This window comes from Perissodus microlepis, chromosome 10 (assembly GCF_051167445.1).
Source record: "Perissodus microlepis isolate ML-2025 ecotype Zambia chromosome 10, ASM5116744v1, whole genome shotgun sequence".
Taxonomy (NCBI): Eukaryota; Metazoa; Chordata; class Actinopteri; order Cichliformes; family Cichlidae; genus Perissodus; species Perissodus microlepis.
Window position 1 is genome coordinate 3,757,573 of NC_140470.1, and position 16,203 is coordinate 3,773,775.

A 16,203-nucleotide genomic window follows, 5' to 3' on the forward strand; every position below is an offset into this window, starting at 1 on the left:
CATTCTAACAACATCTACAGTGAATCACAGACGCACTCACCTGCCGTTCAAGAAAATATCATAATAACTCTCAATGTTAATAGGCAAAATTTACCACTAACAAATAACCAGTTAATACCACAAACATACATCAAAATATACTTTATCTGTAAAATGGTAAATGGCCTGTATTTGTATAGCGCTTTACTAGTCCCTAAGGACCCCAAAGCGCTTTACACATCCAGTCATCCACCCATTCACGCACTGGTGATGGCAGCTACATTGTAGCCACAGCCACCCTGGGGCGCACTGACACAGGCGAGGCTGCCGGACACTGGCGCCACCGGGCCCTCTGACCACCACCAGTAGTAGGCAATGGGTGAAGTGTCTTGCCCAAGGACACAACGACCGAGACTGTCCAAACCGGGGCTTGAACCGGCAACCTTCAGATTACAAGGCGAACTCCCAAATCTTGAACCACGATCGCCCCATATTCACACTATTTAAGTGTGAAATGTATTTTGGTTCTCTGTGGTTACAAATGATTTTTGAACATACTTAATATCTGATTCCCATCTGATTTTTCAAAGCAAACACTGACACCACCGGAGTTTTAATATTTTTCAAGTTTATCACGCAAACTGGGATAAGTAGATATTCAGACCAAAACAAGACCGGTGTTAAGAGACCTTGGAGTTTTATTATTTGCCTCAAGTACCAGTGAGACATTAAATATGATTCCCAAGATCCCCCAAAGGGAACCATTGCTTTAATGAGTAACACAGGACTTTGGGGTTTTGTTATGAGCCTGCTGATGAACCAGAGTGTAAGATATCTAATAATAATAATAATAATCACACAGATATGCTGAGCCAAACCACTAACATGGCATTCAGTTATATTGTGGAGATTTCACTGTAAACATCTCATTTTTTACCAGTCAGTGCTGGACTGTGTTAACATGCATGCGTTGTGTCAGGCGTTGACTAGAATCTGTCAGTTTGGAAGGCCATTTTTCATATTTAATCAAAGAGAAACACCTCCTTTTACTTTATTACGCAATTAATTTTTGAATCTTATCCCAAATTTAAAAAAGACCGTGGCAGAGGCAGCGGAAAGCAGGCAGGGGTTTGTTAAAGAATCATCTACTTGTTTCCACTGCATCAGATTTTCCAAAGAGCCCTCAGCAAATGTTTAAGCCAGTTTAAAACATGTCACAAACACATTTAGTTATTATAGTCACTAAGTAAAGGACTGAAGAAAATAAGTTTAACACATCAAGTTTAACAGACTGAACAAGCAGAATGTAGCAGAAAGGTGAGCATATCAGAATAAACTAGACAAAAAGTTCTACTTACTGTTATTAAAAAATGTATTTGCCTTTTTGACAGCCACATATTCACTGAGAACATTTCTAAAGCTCAACTTAAGATGAGATGTATTCTTGTGTCTCATGCCTTTCAAATATTAATCACCTGCTGCAGATGTTATTAAGTCAGTTTCTTCTTTTATTGTCCACTTGGAACGTTGCACGAAAGGACTGAAAATGAGTGAGAACACAACCAAATAAAAACTTTCAGAAAGCCTACGAGAGTAATGTAGACAAACTTAAACTTCAGTTCAGTCTATACCATCAGGTGTGTCTTACAAAAATCTGCCACGTTTGCTCTAATTATGTGTGTATAAATTAAGTACACCAGCTCAATCAGTACCGCTGAGGAATTAAATGTTTTCTGAGAAGTCCATGTGCACGCAGCAGGAGAAAGATAACCCAACTGCTTTACTGTCTTTGTTCCCCAGAAGTCCACCGGGTCAAAATTATCATCAATCTGGACGGCAGCAGTGCAAGCTCGGCTGAGCACAAGGTTTAGTTTACAACACGGCGGGCACACTGCCATGCTGTTCAGTTCCTCAAGTGTGGGGATCTACTTTCAACCACGACTCAACTGCATGTCTAACCCGTTCATGTACAGTCCCATACTGTATTACAACTGACTGCATAATGTCCAAATAATTTCTCATTCAATGTCATTTTGGAACTGATTCTATTTCATCCCATTCACTAAATCCTGTAAATTTAGTCACTGAAATTCCACCATAGGGTGGAGTAGGGTGAGGTGGAGGCAGATGATCCGCTGTGCCGACCCCTAATGAGAGCAGCCCGAAGAAGACGGCCACATAACATTCCAGACTGACATCAGGTAACTTTTTATTGTACTTCAAAATGGGATTGCTGACTGATTTAAGAAATCAGCTCTACAGTTTTACAGGGTCTCTGTGCTTGATTGGGCATCTGAACTGCCCACAAAGTATATTGATATTGTAAAAACATATTTTTAACATCTTTTTAAAAATGTCTACATACTTAAACATAAAAAAACCCTAATACTTCAGTTCAGTTATATAATGGACATTTGACACTCTGGAGCAGGTAACACTCTGCCATCATTACTACATGGTTGTTATTCAGTTATATACCAGGCAGTTATATACCAGGCTACACTAACTGCCAGCCAGACTGAGATATTTTGTAGGGTAAAGTTTCTTGTAGACACAAGAAACTTACAACTGGTAACTTGATGAGCTAATGATCTTTTTGTATATATCAGTGCCTGTGACACGGTTTGCATTCATTCACAGAAATTTTATGGAACCACTAGAATATTTTGGGCTGTGGGCATTTTCTGAAAGATAAGTCAGTAAAGATGTACTTCTACTGGCGGCTTTAACACAAAGTAAAATGTACTCAACTCTGTAACTCTAATTTATTATTAGTAAAATAATTTTGCTTCTTCTAACACAGACTTGAAGTTGCCATGGTGTGTGTGTGTGTGTGTGTGTGTGTGTGTGTGTGTGTGTGTGTGTGTGTGTGTGTGTGGTATGTGCTACTTCAGAACTGGAACTGAGGACATTTTTATGATAGAAAGAAAGCAGTGAAAGCCAGATACACAGACTGGGTTAAAACTGTGTTTTGTGAATTTTTGAGACAACTTTCAAGCACAAAATGAACCGATATCAAAACCAGCTCTGCCTTTGATGATGCACAAGTTTAGTTTTGAGTTGTCTGAAATCAAGATCATGAAAATTATACATGTAGCATACTTTGTAAACTGTCTATTTGGGACAAGGTGCATTCTGAACAAGTGCTTTAACTATATCTGATATCTGACTTAGAAATAGCAGAGATCAATTAAATCTGTTAATGCATAATGTTATATGAAGTTGTGTTGCTTCCCCTGCACAATCTCCAACTTTAGTTAAGCTTGAACATGTTAGCTTTGGAGTTGGAGCTTGGCTCTTACACAACACAGTGGCACTGACTCGGGCTTTGGTGGTTCCTCGCAGTTTGGGCTAATTTAATCTCTGCTGAGGACGACAGTTTGGATCTTTTTCAGACCGTGGCAATGTGGCTACACTTTCTAATAACTTGTACTGTTTGTGTCAATCTGTCATCGTCTCAGATCTGCACTGAGCTCTTTGGGATGCCCACTTTTACTGTGTGTTGCTCGGTCCAACAAATGCTGTCACAAAAGCCTTGCGTCGGCAAGAAGAAACAATCTTCTGCAGTCAGACGAAATTAAGTGGTCTTGACAAACTGAAAGACATTTTGAGCTTTAATCCTGCAGCTGAATGAATAACTTAAATGAGAATATGTGTATTTTTAATCAGTGTGTATAAATTTCATCTTTCATTAAAAAAAGCACCAAATCCAAGGTTTTTTTTGTTCTTTTACACTTACACATTATATTTATTATTATTCAGCTGCAGAAAAAAACAGTTCACAGACATTACTGAATGTCCTATATTACTTCAACATGATGATTGCAAATAAAGTTTGGAATTTTAGTACTAGCTAGTAACACAGAAGCTAAGCTCGTTGCAACATGGCAACTGCCTCAACGCTAACCAAAATTGAACCTCCCCCACCCTCATTCAGATCTGGCGTTTGGAACTATCTTGGTTTTCATGTGAAGCATGACCCTGATGGTAAGCGCGTCATGGACAAAAGTAAAACAGTATGTCGGATGTGCCACGCAATGCTCAATTGGTGGGAACTAGTGCGTTAGCGCAGTTAGCTTGTTAACGTGTTGACGCCGTCCAGCCCCACATACGGGGCGATCCGCGATAACTCGTTAACGGAGATTTGCTGCGTTATGGCGTTAGCGTCATTTCAACGAGATTAACTCTGACAGCACTAGTGGGAACACAACGAATATGACTGCACATTTACTCCGACAGCATCCTAGTGCAAAGACAAGTGGAAGCAGACAAAAACAATAAGCACGCATGCTACAAACTTTACCCGAGTCATTTAGACAGCCGTTAGCACAGGATTCTCCTTATGGGGACCTGATATGTTTAATATGCTGCTGAGAATATAGCCCAGAAGAAGCGTATAGTATAGCTTTTATTTTGGAAAGAGCCATTTCTCTGTAATAAATTATCTTTTCCAAAGATGAGTGATTTCTCGATCAGATAGATTTATTTATTTTTTATTATTTTGTTGTTTCAGCAACATTAAATTTAAAAACTGTTCTTTTGAGTTAAAATATATATTTATAATTTTAATAAATGACAAATTAAAAAGGCATGAACATTTTTTTGTATCGAAAAAATATCGAACCGTGACACCAAAGTATCGAACCGAACCGAACCGTGAATTTTGTGTATCGTTGCACCCCTAATATATATATATATATGTATATATATACACACACATACACACACACATATATATGTATGTATATACATATATCTATGTATATACATATATACATAGATATATGTGTGTGTACACATCCAGAGCAGCTTGAGTTGCATACTGTCAGACTAAAGAAGGGTTACAGAGTTTAACGTCTCTCTTCCTCTCTAATCAGTTTGACTCTGAGATAAACAATTCATTCGACATCTCTAAACCATTTCCGTCTCTTGTTTCTCGCTCTAGACTCATTGTGCCTGTGTTTAAAAAAAAAAAAGAGAAACGTACACAGCTGCTTTTCCTGGGACTTCCACATGCACCTCACTGTAAAAAGATAAGGCAGGTGGACAGAGAAAGTCAGCATGGGGCCGGAGGCGAGGGCGGACAGAAAGGAGGTCGGGAGACAAGCGGCTGACAGCCAGCAGACAGCGGCTCCTGAGGTTTCCATTACCTGAGACAGCCTGCTCAGCCACTGGCGGCTCTGTCACCTTAGAAGGAACAGCACTCTCAACTTCAGTATGAACCCAGACAGGGACACCTGTTATGCAATATTCAGTAAACTGTCATAAACATAAACAGTGGACTGAATATACAAATACATACTGATGGCTGTGCAAAATAACAGCTCAGATACAGACGGTCAGCACCTTACCCCTGTAAGCCATCTCTACTCCTTTTCCCCCTTTGCTGTAACTCATTCAAGAGAGAATCTCTACTTATTACCCAGTATAAGTGAATACATTACTTGTACTGTTCATTAACTGGGTGGCATCACACAGTCGCCTGAAGTCTAACATAGATTATGGGAATGGAAACACAGCAAGCTACAAACTTATTTTTTTGTTTGAAAGGTGACTTTTATCCTTCACTGTGTGAAGGATAAAAGTCACAACATGTTAATTCAGGAAAACAACCTAGTTCAGATCAACAAAATGTGCAGAGGCAGCCAGCAGGCTGGCAAACACAATAGACCAGCGAGTCAATGAAAACAAAACAGACCCTGATACACACCGACTCTCCTTTTCCCATCAATCACACGAACTCACAGAGAAACTGATAAATACTATACATCACAGCAAGCTTAAAAAGTTCAAAATAAACAGAAATTGTTCACTTGTGATTTATGTGACAGAGGTTTTCTGGGCTCATTAATACTGTTGCACTATTCAACAACTGATATCCAAACAAGGTAAGCCAATCTAATTCAAAAAGAAGTATCATCCATAAGACCCTGACCCTGGTTTTCCTTAATCCTGGAGATTAACATGCAGGGGAATCGCATGTGAAATATGAGAGAAATGTAAGGTGTAGTATAGCCCATTGTCCCTTGGCACTCACGAATGGTGCACATATGGGTGACTGCACCTAATGCTGCCGCATTGGTTTACTTGAGCGCTCACATACGTGTGAGTCTGTGGGAAGGAGCTTGCATTTCAGGATAAGTGTCAGTGAGCTTTAGTGGTAGACTACTTAGATTTACCTCCTGAACCCCCAACACATATTGTCTTCCCTGTGCTTAGATATCACACATAAGCAAGACAGCAACGGTCTGTCTGCAAACAACATGAAAACTGGGCTGTAACTAAAACAATTGTTTAAAAAATATAGAACTGACAAAGAATGAAAAAGCATGAGATCATACCACTTTTAATCCAGGTGTTTCTCATCACACATGTGTATGGACTCAAGCACCTAATTGTGCAATCTGCTTGAATAAACACTTGTGAATGAACAGGTCTATAATTCAATTCAATTCAATTCAATTCAATTTTATTTATATAGCGCCAAATCACAACAAAAGTCGCCTCAAGGCGCTTCATAGATACATAGAGTTCACTGAATTTGAACATGGCACTGTAACAGGGTGCCACAGTTGCAACAGGTCTGTTAAATAAATGTCTTACTTCATATGCATTCATAATCAACTCTTACCATAGCAACTCTGTCACAAAGTGGCAGGCCATGTAAAGTTACAGAGCAGGGATGCCGAGTGCTGAGGTGGGTAGTCGTCAACGCTCTAACTGTGAGGCTAATATAAAATAAAAATTTCGACAATAGTTGATGCTGATGAGGATATTTTTGGTTGTCTGTTCTCATAACAGGGTCACTCGGCTCATCGTCACACTATTTTTGAATGTTCAGACAGAAAGACAAAGCAACAACAGATTGACATTAGCCACTAGCACTGATATATGTCATGGTACTGATATTCAATATCTATATGTCAGCATGCCTCAAATAAATAATCATCCCTAATATTGAATTCCTCATTACAAAGACTCTTTAAATGTGACATTGCATCATAATATTTAATTGTTTCAAATACACCCAAAGTGTAACATCAAACTTTTTTGCATTCCTAGTTGATTGGAGTGGATTTAAGCTGTATAGTTATTACAACAGAAGAGATAAGTGTATGCCAAAAAACAAAAAACTACAAAGAGAAAATGAATAATCATAGTGCTTTTTTGGATCCTCATCTGAAAAGTGATATAACTGATATAATCTCTCTAAGCAAATATAATGAACCAGCACTGGGGATGTATCTGCAGTCAGCGCCTCCTGTCTCACACATCAGCAACTCTTAACACACCGATGGCCAGCCAGGGCTGTGGCGGACACAAGAGATGAGTGAGTGGGGATACTGTGTGAAGCCAATCTGCTAAATGAACAGTGTTTATCTGTCAGTTAAATGTCAGCTCTGAAGTCCAGCCCTTATCAGAATTAAATGTCAGGGACGAAGCTGGGCGATCTTTCTGAATAAAACATATAAAACATATAAAACCTCTAAACACAAACACACATTCTCTGAGCATCCTGGACTCATGGGACAGTAAAGGAGAGTAAGTAGGTTCTGGTATGAATTATAATGCACACATGTGGTGGAGCTGTAGCAGATTAGATTTCGTTTTCAAGCACTCATCAAACATTTACTTGCAGCTGCCAGTGATGATCCATCTAGATGTTTTTCCAGTTGTACTATATAACGCAAATATACGGTAAAGATTATGGGCTTAATAAATACGGACTAGAGGTACTTGTCTTCATTATATAATGTTTATATTCCTGTTTTTACTGGCCACACACCGCTTACTATTTCCTTCCCGAACCCATTCCTTTTTGACTCAAGATTGCTTTTAAATTTTAAAAATCCCGGTCAACTTTTAACCTCACTTTTTTTCTATAATAGAAAATAATTACATAGATAAATAATTCACTGGTGTGACTGACAGCTTAACCACTAAAATCATTAGGTTTGTAACAGCGTAGTGACCCCGGCCCTATTTAATGTTAGCTATCAAAACTGTACATGGATCGCGAGGGCGTAGCCTCTAGCAGCCCGCCACAACCGCTGTTTGTCCGCCGCACCTGTTCGCTGGCCATCCCTTCCCTTCGTGTCTTACCTTATGCTTTATGGGACTTCTCCACCACAGGCTGCCATTGCTTCAGAAAGTCTAGAAACGCGTCCTGGTTAAACTTTCCCCGCGTCGACAGCAGGCTGAACTCTCAAAGTGAACTTTCTCGTTAACTCACATTGTGGCTAACAGAGGTGGTGATGCTGCGAGCCCACGCGGCTCGTGACGTGCTGCCTTCAGGGTCTCCTCCCGAGATCGTGTTTTGGACTGTACGCTTTTAAAGTGGATCAAGAGCAAAGGTTTCTGAGACTGGAAATAATATATATTAATCACGACCTCAAACGTCAAAGAGACTTTGTTCCCGCCACATAAATCTGGTTAACGTCGTTTTTTATGTAATAATTTTTGAGAGCGCCTGAACGCAGCTTAAGCAGATTAAAATGCACAAATGAGACGTTGATGTTACCGTGCTCTCCTGAAGGCTTGCTTCCTCCCCAGAATTTTTTAAAAACCCACTTTTTGTCCTTCTAATATTTATATTTGTGGGTAGAATCTGCTCATGTGCTGAAATACAGCTTATTAGAATTGTGTGGCAAGAACTAATGACATTGTAAGCTCTTGTTAGGAGTTTCAGGCAGAATAAAGTCTTACTCTGGTCTGAAAAGCGTTCTAGTTAATTGTTATTAATGTATATTTGTTTGTTCTAAAAAGGCCACTGTTAATATTTTTCATATAAAATCATGCACAGAGCTCTTTGTAGTAAAAATCCAAGTATATCCGTCATCACTTCTAATCAGAAAGCACCACTGGAAAGAAAACAAAAGGCTACTAAGAGAACAGTATGGTCACCATTCTGGATGCTTTGTTGTTATGTAACCATTATACAAAGCAAATGTAACCATTTAAATATAAATGAGTTTATTTGTACTTAACCTTTGCATTACTTCTAATATGACAGTCTGATCACAAAGGTAATGTTATATCTTCAGTGATAGGTGTTATGTGGAACAGATATTTATGATGTGGCATATGGTACAACATACTAATAATTTACTCTTGAGAAATAACTAATGAATCTTAAATATACTGCCTTTATCATGAATGAATGAATGAATGAATGAATGAATAACAGATTTTTAGAAAATGTTGGACTATGTTTGTCCTTATCCTTGAAGACCTGCCCGGGCTGTAAGGAGATAAGTGGTTAAAAAAAACTGATGGATGACAATATTAAAACATTGTAATTTCAAGAAACATTTGGGAAAAATAATTCTTACCAGAACCTGCAATGAACACGTTTTACATTCAAATATGATCATAAATCATATTTATAAATCATACATATAAGCTCTTCATCAAGAAGAATTTCATAAAACCTCCTGACATAGTAAAAATAGTGAGTGCATAGTTAGTGTTTTACACACTGCACAAACATATCTAATATTTTAAATACCCAAATATGTAAATACTTAAAAGAAATGATCAACTCTCAAACCAGAAAACGGTATGTTTTATTATCGCATCATATCAGAATCTTCAGAAAAAACTGTGAATTACACCTCTTGGCCCACCTCCATGCCTCCCATAAAACCAGTAGTCAAATATTGATGATTGCGCCCATCATTATATTATTGTCATGACAACCTTTGTAAATGCGGTTACATATTGCTGAAACTGATTACACTGAGTGCATTATCAGATATGGCTGCACTGTAAGATTTAGCCTACGGGCTGCTTTTGCTTGGTCGTACAATCACTGCACTGCCAGTGAACTGTGTATTGTGGAAACCATTTAGGAAGCTGTTCTTCAGTCGGTGCAAGAAGTGGACATATCTCACGCCGGGTCCATAACCGGAGAACACATGTGACACCTGCAGGCCAAGACAGATGTGTACATTGAAATGCTGGAATATAGCACTGTGCACTGTAGTGGCAAAGAAATGAGAGTCTCACCTCTTTCCATTTGTGAGAGTAAACCAGTCGCTGCTCGGTGGGGTTGACTGTGTGCTCTGAGATCACTGTGTTTTTATCCGCACCCAGTAACTTCACATGCAGCTGGTAGATTGAGTCATGCAGCTGACTCTCCTCATACCTGATAACATGACACACTTAGATTTTCCTAAAAACTTCAAAGACATTTTCTGTATGTGATGTGATTAAATTGTTCAGAGCAGATTATTATACACTCATATACACTCCAGGCTTGTGGAATGTCTTTATATTCACAAATAGTATAGATATCTGGGACCTTCGGGGGAATGAGTGCTATTATGCTGGCACCAGGATGTCTGGAGTGTAAGGGGACAAAGGGAGACTTAATCTAGCTCAGTCACTTAAGTGGAAACACATCTATATATGTGAAGTTAGGAGAGTCTGTTTGTTCTTCCTTTTTGGCATGCAAACAGAAGCCACGCATGTGTCAATTCAAGCATTTTAAACTTGGAGTTCATCTCTTTATTGTCTCAACTTGTACAACAATCATTGCATACACATTGCTAGTACTGCATAAGAACCCCTTTTGCTTCCAGAACCAACTTAAGTCTGTGTGGTAATTCAACAAGATTCTGGGAAAACATTCCTCAGAGGTTTTAGTCCATACTGACATGACAGCATTACGCAGTGGCTGCAGATTTGTTGGCTCTACATATACGATGCAAAACATCTGTTTTACAACATTACTTAACTGGATTTGAACTCTGGTAACTGTGGAGGCCATTTGATTACAGATAACTCATTGTCATGTTCAAGAAACCAGATTGAGGGATGAAAGCAGCTGTCAGAAGATGGGTACAATACACATAAAAATGTTAGACATGGTCAGTGACAATACTTGGGTAGGTTGTAGAATTTTAATTATGTTTAGTGTGGGGGAAAAGGGCTCCAAAGTGTGGCAAGAAAATATTCCCTACACCATTACACCACTGTCCATCTCAATTGTTGATATAAGACAGGATGAATCAATGCTTTTATTTTGTTAATGCCAAATTCTGATCCTAAGACTATGACCCTGAAGAGTCTTAAGAGAACTGTAGCACATTGTACGTTCAGAGATGCTCTTCTGCATACCTTGGTTTTAAAAACTGGTTAATTGACTTACTGTAGTTCCTAACAGCTCGAAGCATTGTGTCCATCTCCTCTCACCTTTGACATCAACACAGAGACTTGCTGCTTGCTGGATATTTCGTTATTCTCTGTAAAACCTACAGCTGGTTGTGTGGGAAACCCCAGGGGATCAGCGGTTTGTGAAATTCTTAAAACAGCATGCCAAGGACCATAAACCATTCCATGCTCAAAATTACTTGAATCCCCCCCCTCCCCATGCCTGTTTTGAATGCACTGATTTACTGCCATGTGACTGGCTTGATTACGTATTTGCGTTAATGAGAAGTTTGGCCAGTGCATTTAAAGTGGCTGGTGAGGGTAGGTTGATCTGAAAGGTGCACAATGACCATGTTGATGGTTTTAGCTAGGACTAGCACTTGGTATTGTCCAGTGACCTTTGTGACTGAGACTTCCAGTTTAATAGGGGGTGTTCAAGAGAGACCAAAATATACATGTCATGGGATGAGCTTTTATTCCTGTCAGTTTTTATCACATTGCTAATAGAAGGGGTTGTAAGAATGCATATAGTTCAGTTTCGTTTTGCTTTTTTACTTTTATGGGTTTTGACTGTAGTAAAAAAGCATCTACAGTGTTGACTTCATGCATGAAACAAGCAGCAGTAGGGAATTTCTAGCAGCAGATTGTTGAGACACAAACACACAGGTCTCTGTTGACCAATAACCATTTGGAAATGAATGCTATTAATTGAGGAGCGTGATGTCGCAACTCCTTAACAGATCAATAAGTAGCAGGATGCCAGTGTGTGTACATTACGTGTCCTTTTATTACAGTTTTTGCTAAAAGTAACATAATGTGTGACCTTTTTGTCTAGAAGCAGTTGTGCATCCTTAGTTTAGCTGTTCAGTTTCATTCATTTTTATTCACTGAGGACTAGCCTGCAAGCGCCCTCTGCTGTGTCCCTAAAGGAACTGCTGACATTTTTTGTAGAAGCGGTAAAGGCTCATATGGATTGGCTCTGGTATTGGTACACTGCTCCTGTTTAACTTGTTTGACAATGCAAACTCTGTTAGCATTATTAGGCCCTTTTAGGCACTTTACTCACTCGGTGCAAAGGTTCTATCGTTTCACTTTGAACTAAACCAAAATGATGCAGTCACAACTATAACTAATTTATTTACATTTTTTGTTTGTATTTATGTTTATTTACCCACCAGTCTTGGATGGCAATTTCAGGCTGAAACTCATCCAGCAGCTTGTCCCACAGTCCTTCTGCTTTCAGGTCCACAACCTGCTCCATGGTGAACCAGCTGGGAACACCACCACAAACAAGAGTTATACTTACTACCACTGTAATTATACAACTAGAGGTTATATGGCAACCCACTCTTTAAATGTCATTTCTACAAGTATGTTTGCTGATAATCCCGGTTATACCCAGCATCGTGGTAATGTCTGACCCAAGTAACACCTACCTGTAACGAGGCAATGCACACACCACAACACCTTCAGGTATGCCGCTTGTATCATAGGGCAGGACCTCCGCATTCGTGGTCCAACCAGTGAAGTTGCCTAGGGATTCAGAGATTAGTCATGAAACCACATTGATTTGATTCATTTTTTGGCTAACGTCACTCCTGTCCCTCACCATCAGGCTGAAATCGTGGAGGTCCGCGGTCAGGCACGGCAGGCAGTTCGGGTTCAGGTGGTGGGATGTCTTTACTCAACCCTGTGTAGGGAATAAGAGAAAATATTGGCCACTGTAATCCCAGTATACACAGCTCACAGACAAAGAGTTATCTTTCTGACAAGCACTGGGCGTGCCTCTTTGTAAAAACACACTAAGTCAGCATTCTGAGTCACACCTCAGTTTCCAGTTGTCTTAGGGTCATAAAAGCTTTTTCACATCTAATCTTTATGGTAAATGGACAGATTCTTATATAGCGCTTTTCTACTCTCCCGGAGTACTCAAAGCGCTCTATACAACAAGGCAAAAAACAGCAGCCGTTTTAGTTGCTCTGTTTTATTTATTTATTTCTTAAAAACAGCATACTGCAATGTTTAAATGACAAGGAGGTTTAACTCAACGCTTAATGTTGTCAGTAAAGTTATGTCTCACATAACTATCAAAAGTACGGCTGCTGAAGTGTCAGCAACTTTTTGTTCCGTCTGTATATGAAGCTGAATGTAGCCGCCGTTTCGAGGAAATAACACAAACTTCCATTTCTGACCGTTGGATGTGCATTTGTGTCTATTGGCATCGTTTCATAAACTTTGTATGCAACTGTGATGGGTTTGTGTTTTCATTTACTTGTTAGCAGTGCATTTCACAAACTAGTTTAGTTGTGTGCAGCAGAATACTGGCTTAAAGTCACAGTGTCTCCGATGTCTATACCCAAAACATCTATTTGTTTGTAAACATATCGCTACATAACCAACAATATATATGCTGAATGGTAAACACCCAAACAGCACCAGTTAAAGTATGAAGACATCAACTTCCTGAAGATCAGGTTTTTTTCCGTCTCCACTTCTGCATTAGTCAGATTGCACACAGGTACTCAAAAACAAGTTTCGGGAGGGGTGGGGAGGTCTGTGCATTTCCATTTTTCCGTAAATGACCAAAGACAATGAATTCATTATTAACTTCATCCCGCTAATACTGGGGGGATAAAATCTGAATTCACACCAGCATAAATGTGTGCAACACATGCCATCTGTCTGTAATCCAAACTTTCTGTGGATCAGAGAGAGACAGCAAAACAACAAGCGTAGCGTGTGTAACAGTGATATGGTACCGTATGGCGCAGGGTTCATCAGTAAATTTCTTCCGAAGGGCTTGGCTTCATACACGGACTTCCAGTCCAGGCCATCGGGCATCGGTGCACTCTGCAGGCTCCACTCTTCCTCGCACTTCTTCTTCCACTCGGCAGCAGACATGGTGCAAATAGCGTGACAGGGCACTACAGCTGGAGTCGGAGTTTCCGAGTTCCCAGTCGGTAGTTTTATCTGGAACGCCCCCTCCTCCCACTCGAGCACAAACCACCAATAGAGGCACTGTACGTAAACAGTAGCAAATCTTTTGTGACTAACTAAAGGAGACTTTTTATTGTAGTCTGCCTGTGACACACCCCGGTGTTGCAAGCCAACATGCTGCTCCTCCCTGGCCTCTTAAAGTCACAGCAGTTTAAAAGAATTTCCATCATCACATGATTTATTTATGACATATGTCTGAATACAGATAGTGGAAAAATGTCAGTCTTAGTTTTGCTGGATCTTAGTGCAGCATTTGATACAGTTGACCACAACATATTACTCAAACGACTGGAGAACTGGGCAGGTCTTTCAGGAACTGTACTAAACTGGTTCAAAACATACTTAGAAAACAGGAAATACTTTGTATCAATAGGTAACTTCACATCTGAGCAGACAAGTATCACATGTGGAGTTCCCCAAGGTTCCATCTTGGGACCCCTTCTGTTTAACATTTACATGCTCCCACTTTCACAGATTATAAAGAACAACAAAATAAACTATCACAGCTATGCAGATGACACACAAATATATATCACAATGTCACCAGGAGACCGAGGCCCTGTACAGGCTCTTGGTAAATGCATTGAGGAAATTAATGACTGGTTGTGCCACAATTTTCTCCAGCTAAACAAAAACAAAACTGAAGTAATAGTCTTTGGTGCCAAAGAAAAACGATTACAGGTCACCAGAGAACTTCAATCTATACACCTAAAAACCACAAACCAGGCGAGAAATGTGGGTGTAGTGATGGATGCAGACCTAAACTTAGAAAAACACATTAAGACAATAACAAAATCAGCTTACTATCACCTCATTTATATTAAATATATATTAATATATAATATAAGCCCTCATATTATATATTATTTATTCATATGAAGTTTCGATGAATCTCGTTTAACGTATAATCCTTTATCTAAACAAGCTACAGAAACCTCACTACTGAAAGTGTGTTTAAAATGAACTATAAGGTGAATATAATAATATCATTTCGCTGTATCCTCCAGTAGCCTCTAGTTTTTTCTGTGTATAATTCTTTGATAAATATATTAAATCTTTTGTTAGGTTCATTAGCTTGTACTTATTTATTCATGTATTTAAATCTCAGGGAAATATAAAAATGCTTAATCTTAACAGCAGTCTGCCAGTTTTTTACTAATCTTCTAATATTATTCTAATATTATTACTTATTCGAATGTATTTTTTTCAAAAATGTATTTTAAGTCAAAGTTAGCACTTTGAAAATACCACAAAATAAATCACTTATTAATTAAAAAACATTCTATTTGTAAAGTTGTCTATTTAGCTCATTTGAAAAAATATGGAATTGTTTTATTTGCAGTACGGTTTAAACATTTCTGCAATAAAAAAAAAAACCACCTTTCCCGGAAAGTTTCGTCAGTAAGCAGTGTCTGATGATTCTGATGCAAGGAGCACTTTGCACTTTTAGGATATTGCATGATAACTGCACTCTTGCACATTGATTTTTGCAATGCTTAGAAGTCTGTATCTTGGCCAAGTTAAAGTTAAGCTTGTTTAGTTACAGAAATCAAAAGGCTCAGTCTGCATCGTAAGCGCTAAATGCATTTTGCATCATTTTTCTATTGGAAGTGTTAAATGCAGTTAAGTGCAGTAAGAGTTTAATGTTGACTGCAGTGTTAAACATCCACAAGGTGGAGACATTTGTATGTATTTAGTGAGGACACCTAATTTCATCCACAACTGTGCTGCCCTAAAGCTTTTTCAAAGCATGCGCAACTCACTGAAAGCAAAGTCAGCAACCAAAAACACTCCTCAGGGAATTATCAAACAACAGGGCCTCGCACATTTTTAGATCATGCCTAAAATTAAATAAGAAAGCCTGACATTTATCATTAATGTAATTAATGTGTGAGAGTCTAAAGGGATTTATATTCCATGTTTTTTATCCTGCTACCTCAGCTTTGCTTTTCTTTATGTAAATAAAGACATTTCCACCTTAAATTCATGTAGAAATTGCAAATATGTGCCTAAAAAATTACCCAGCCTGATCATTGTTTGTTCATTTATAGTATTCTCTAAGTGCTTCATAGT

General features: G+C 38.9%; 2 protein-coding genes across 3 annotated transcripts in view; both read right to left on the bottom strand.

Moving 5' to 3' along the window:
• Nucleotides 1-8,517, bottom strand: part of slc8a2a (solute carrier family 8 member 2a) — a 35,112-nt gene extending 26,595 nt beyond the window's left edge. For both annotated transcript variants that reach the window (XM_084941518.1, XM_084941517.1), the window contains exon 1: nucleotides 8,083-8,517. The gene's annotated coding sequence lies outside the window, so the exon portion shown is untranslated. The remainder of the gene's footprint in view (nucleotides 1-8,082) is intronic.
• A 1,009-nt stretch (nucleotides 8,518-9,526) lies between these two features.
• On the bottom strand, nucleotides 9,527-14,208 carry nccrp1 (P1, F-box associated domain containing). The gene is made up of 6 exons (XM_084941519.1): nucleotides 13,893-14,208; nucleotides 12,743-12,823; nucleotides 12,570-12,666; nucleotides 12,309-12,404; nucleotides 9,988-10,126; nucleotides 9,527-9,905 (listed from the first exon to the last, which is right to left on the bottom strand). The coding sequence occupies exons 1-6, from the start codon at nucleotides 14,032-14,034 to the stop codon at nucleotides 9,759-9,761; spliced, it is 702 nt and encodes a 233-aa protein (XP_084797645.1). The 5' UTR covers nucleotides 14,035-14,208; the 3' UTR covers nucleotides 9,527-9,758.
• Between the last annotated feature and the right edge of the window lie 1,995 nt (nucleotides 14,209-16,203).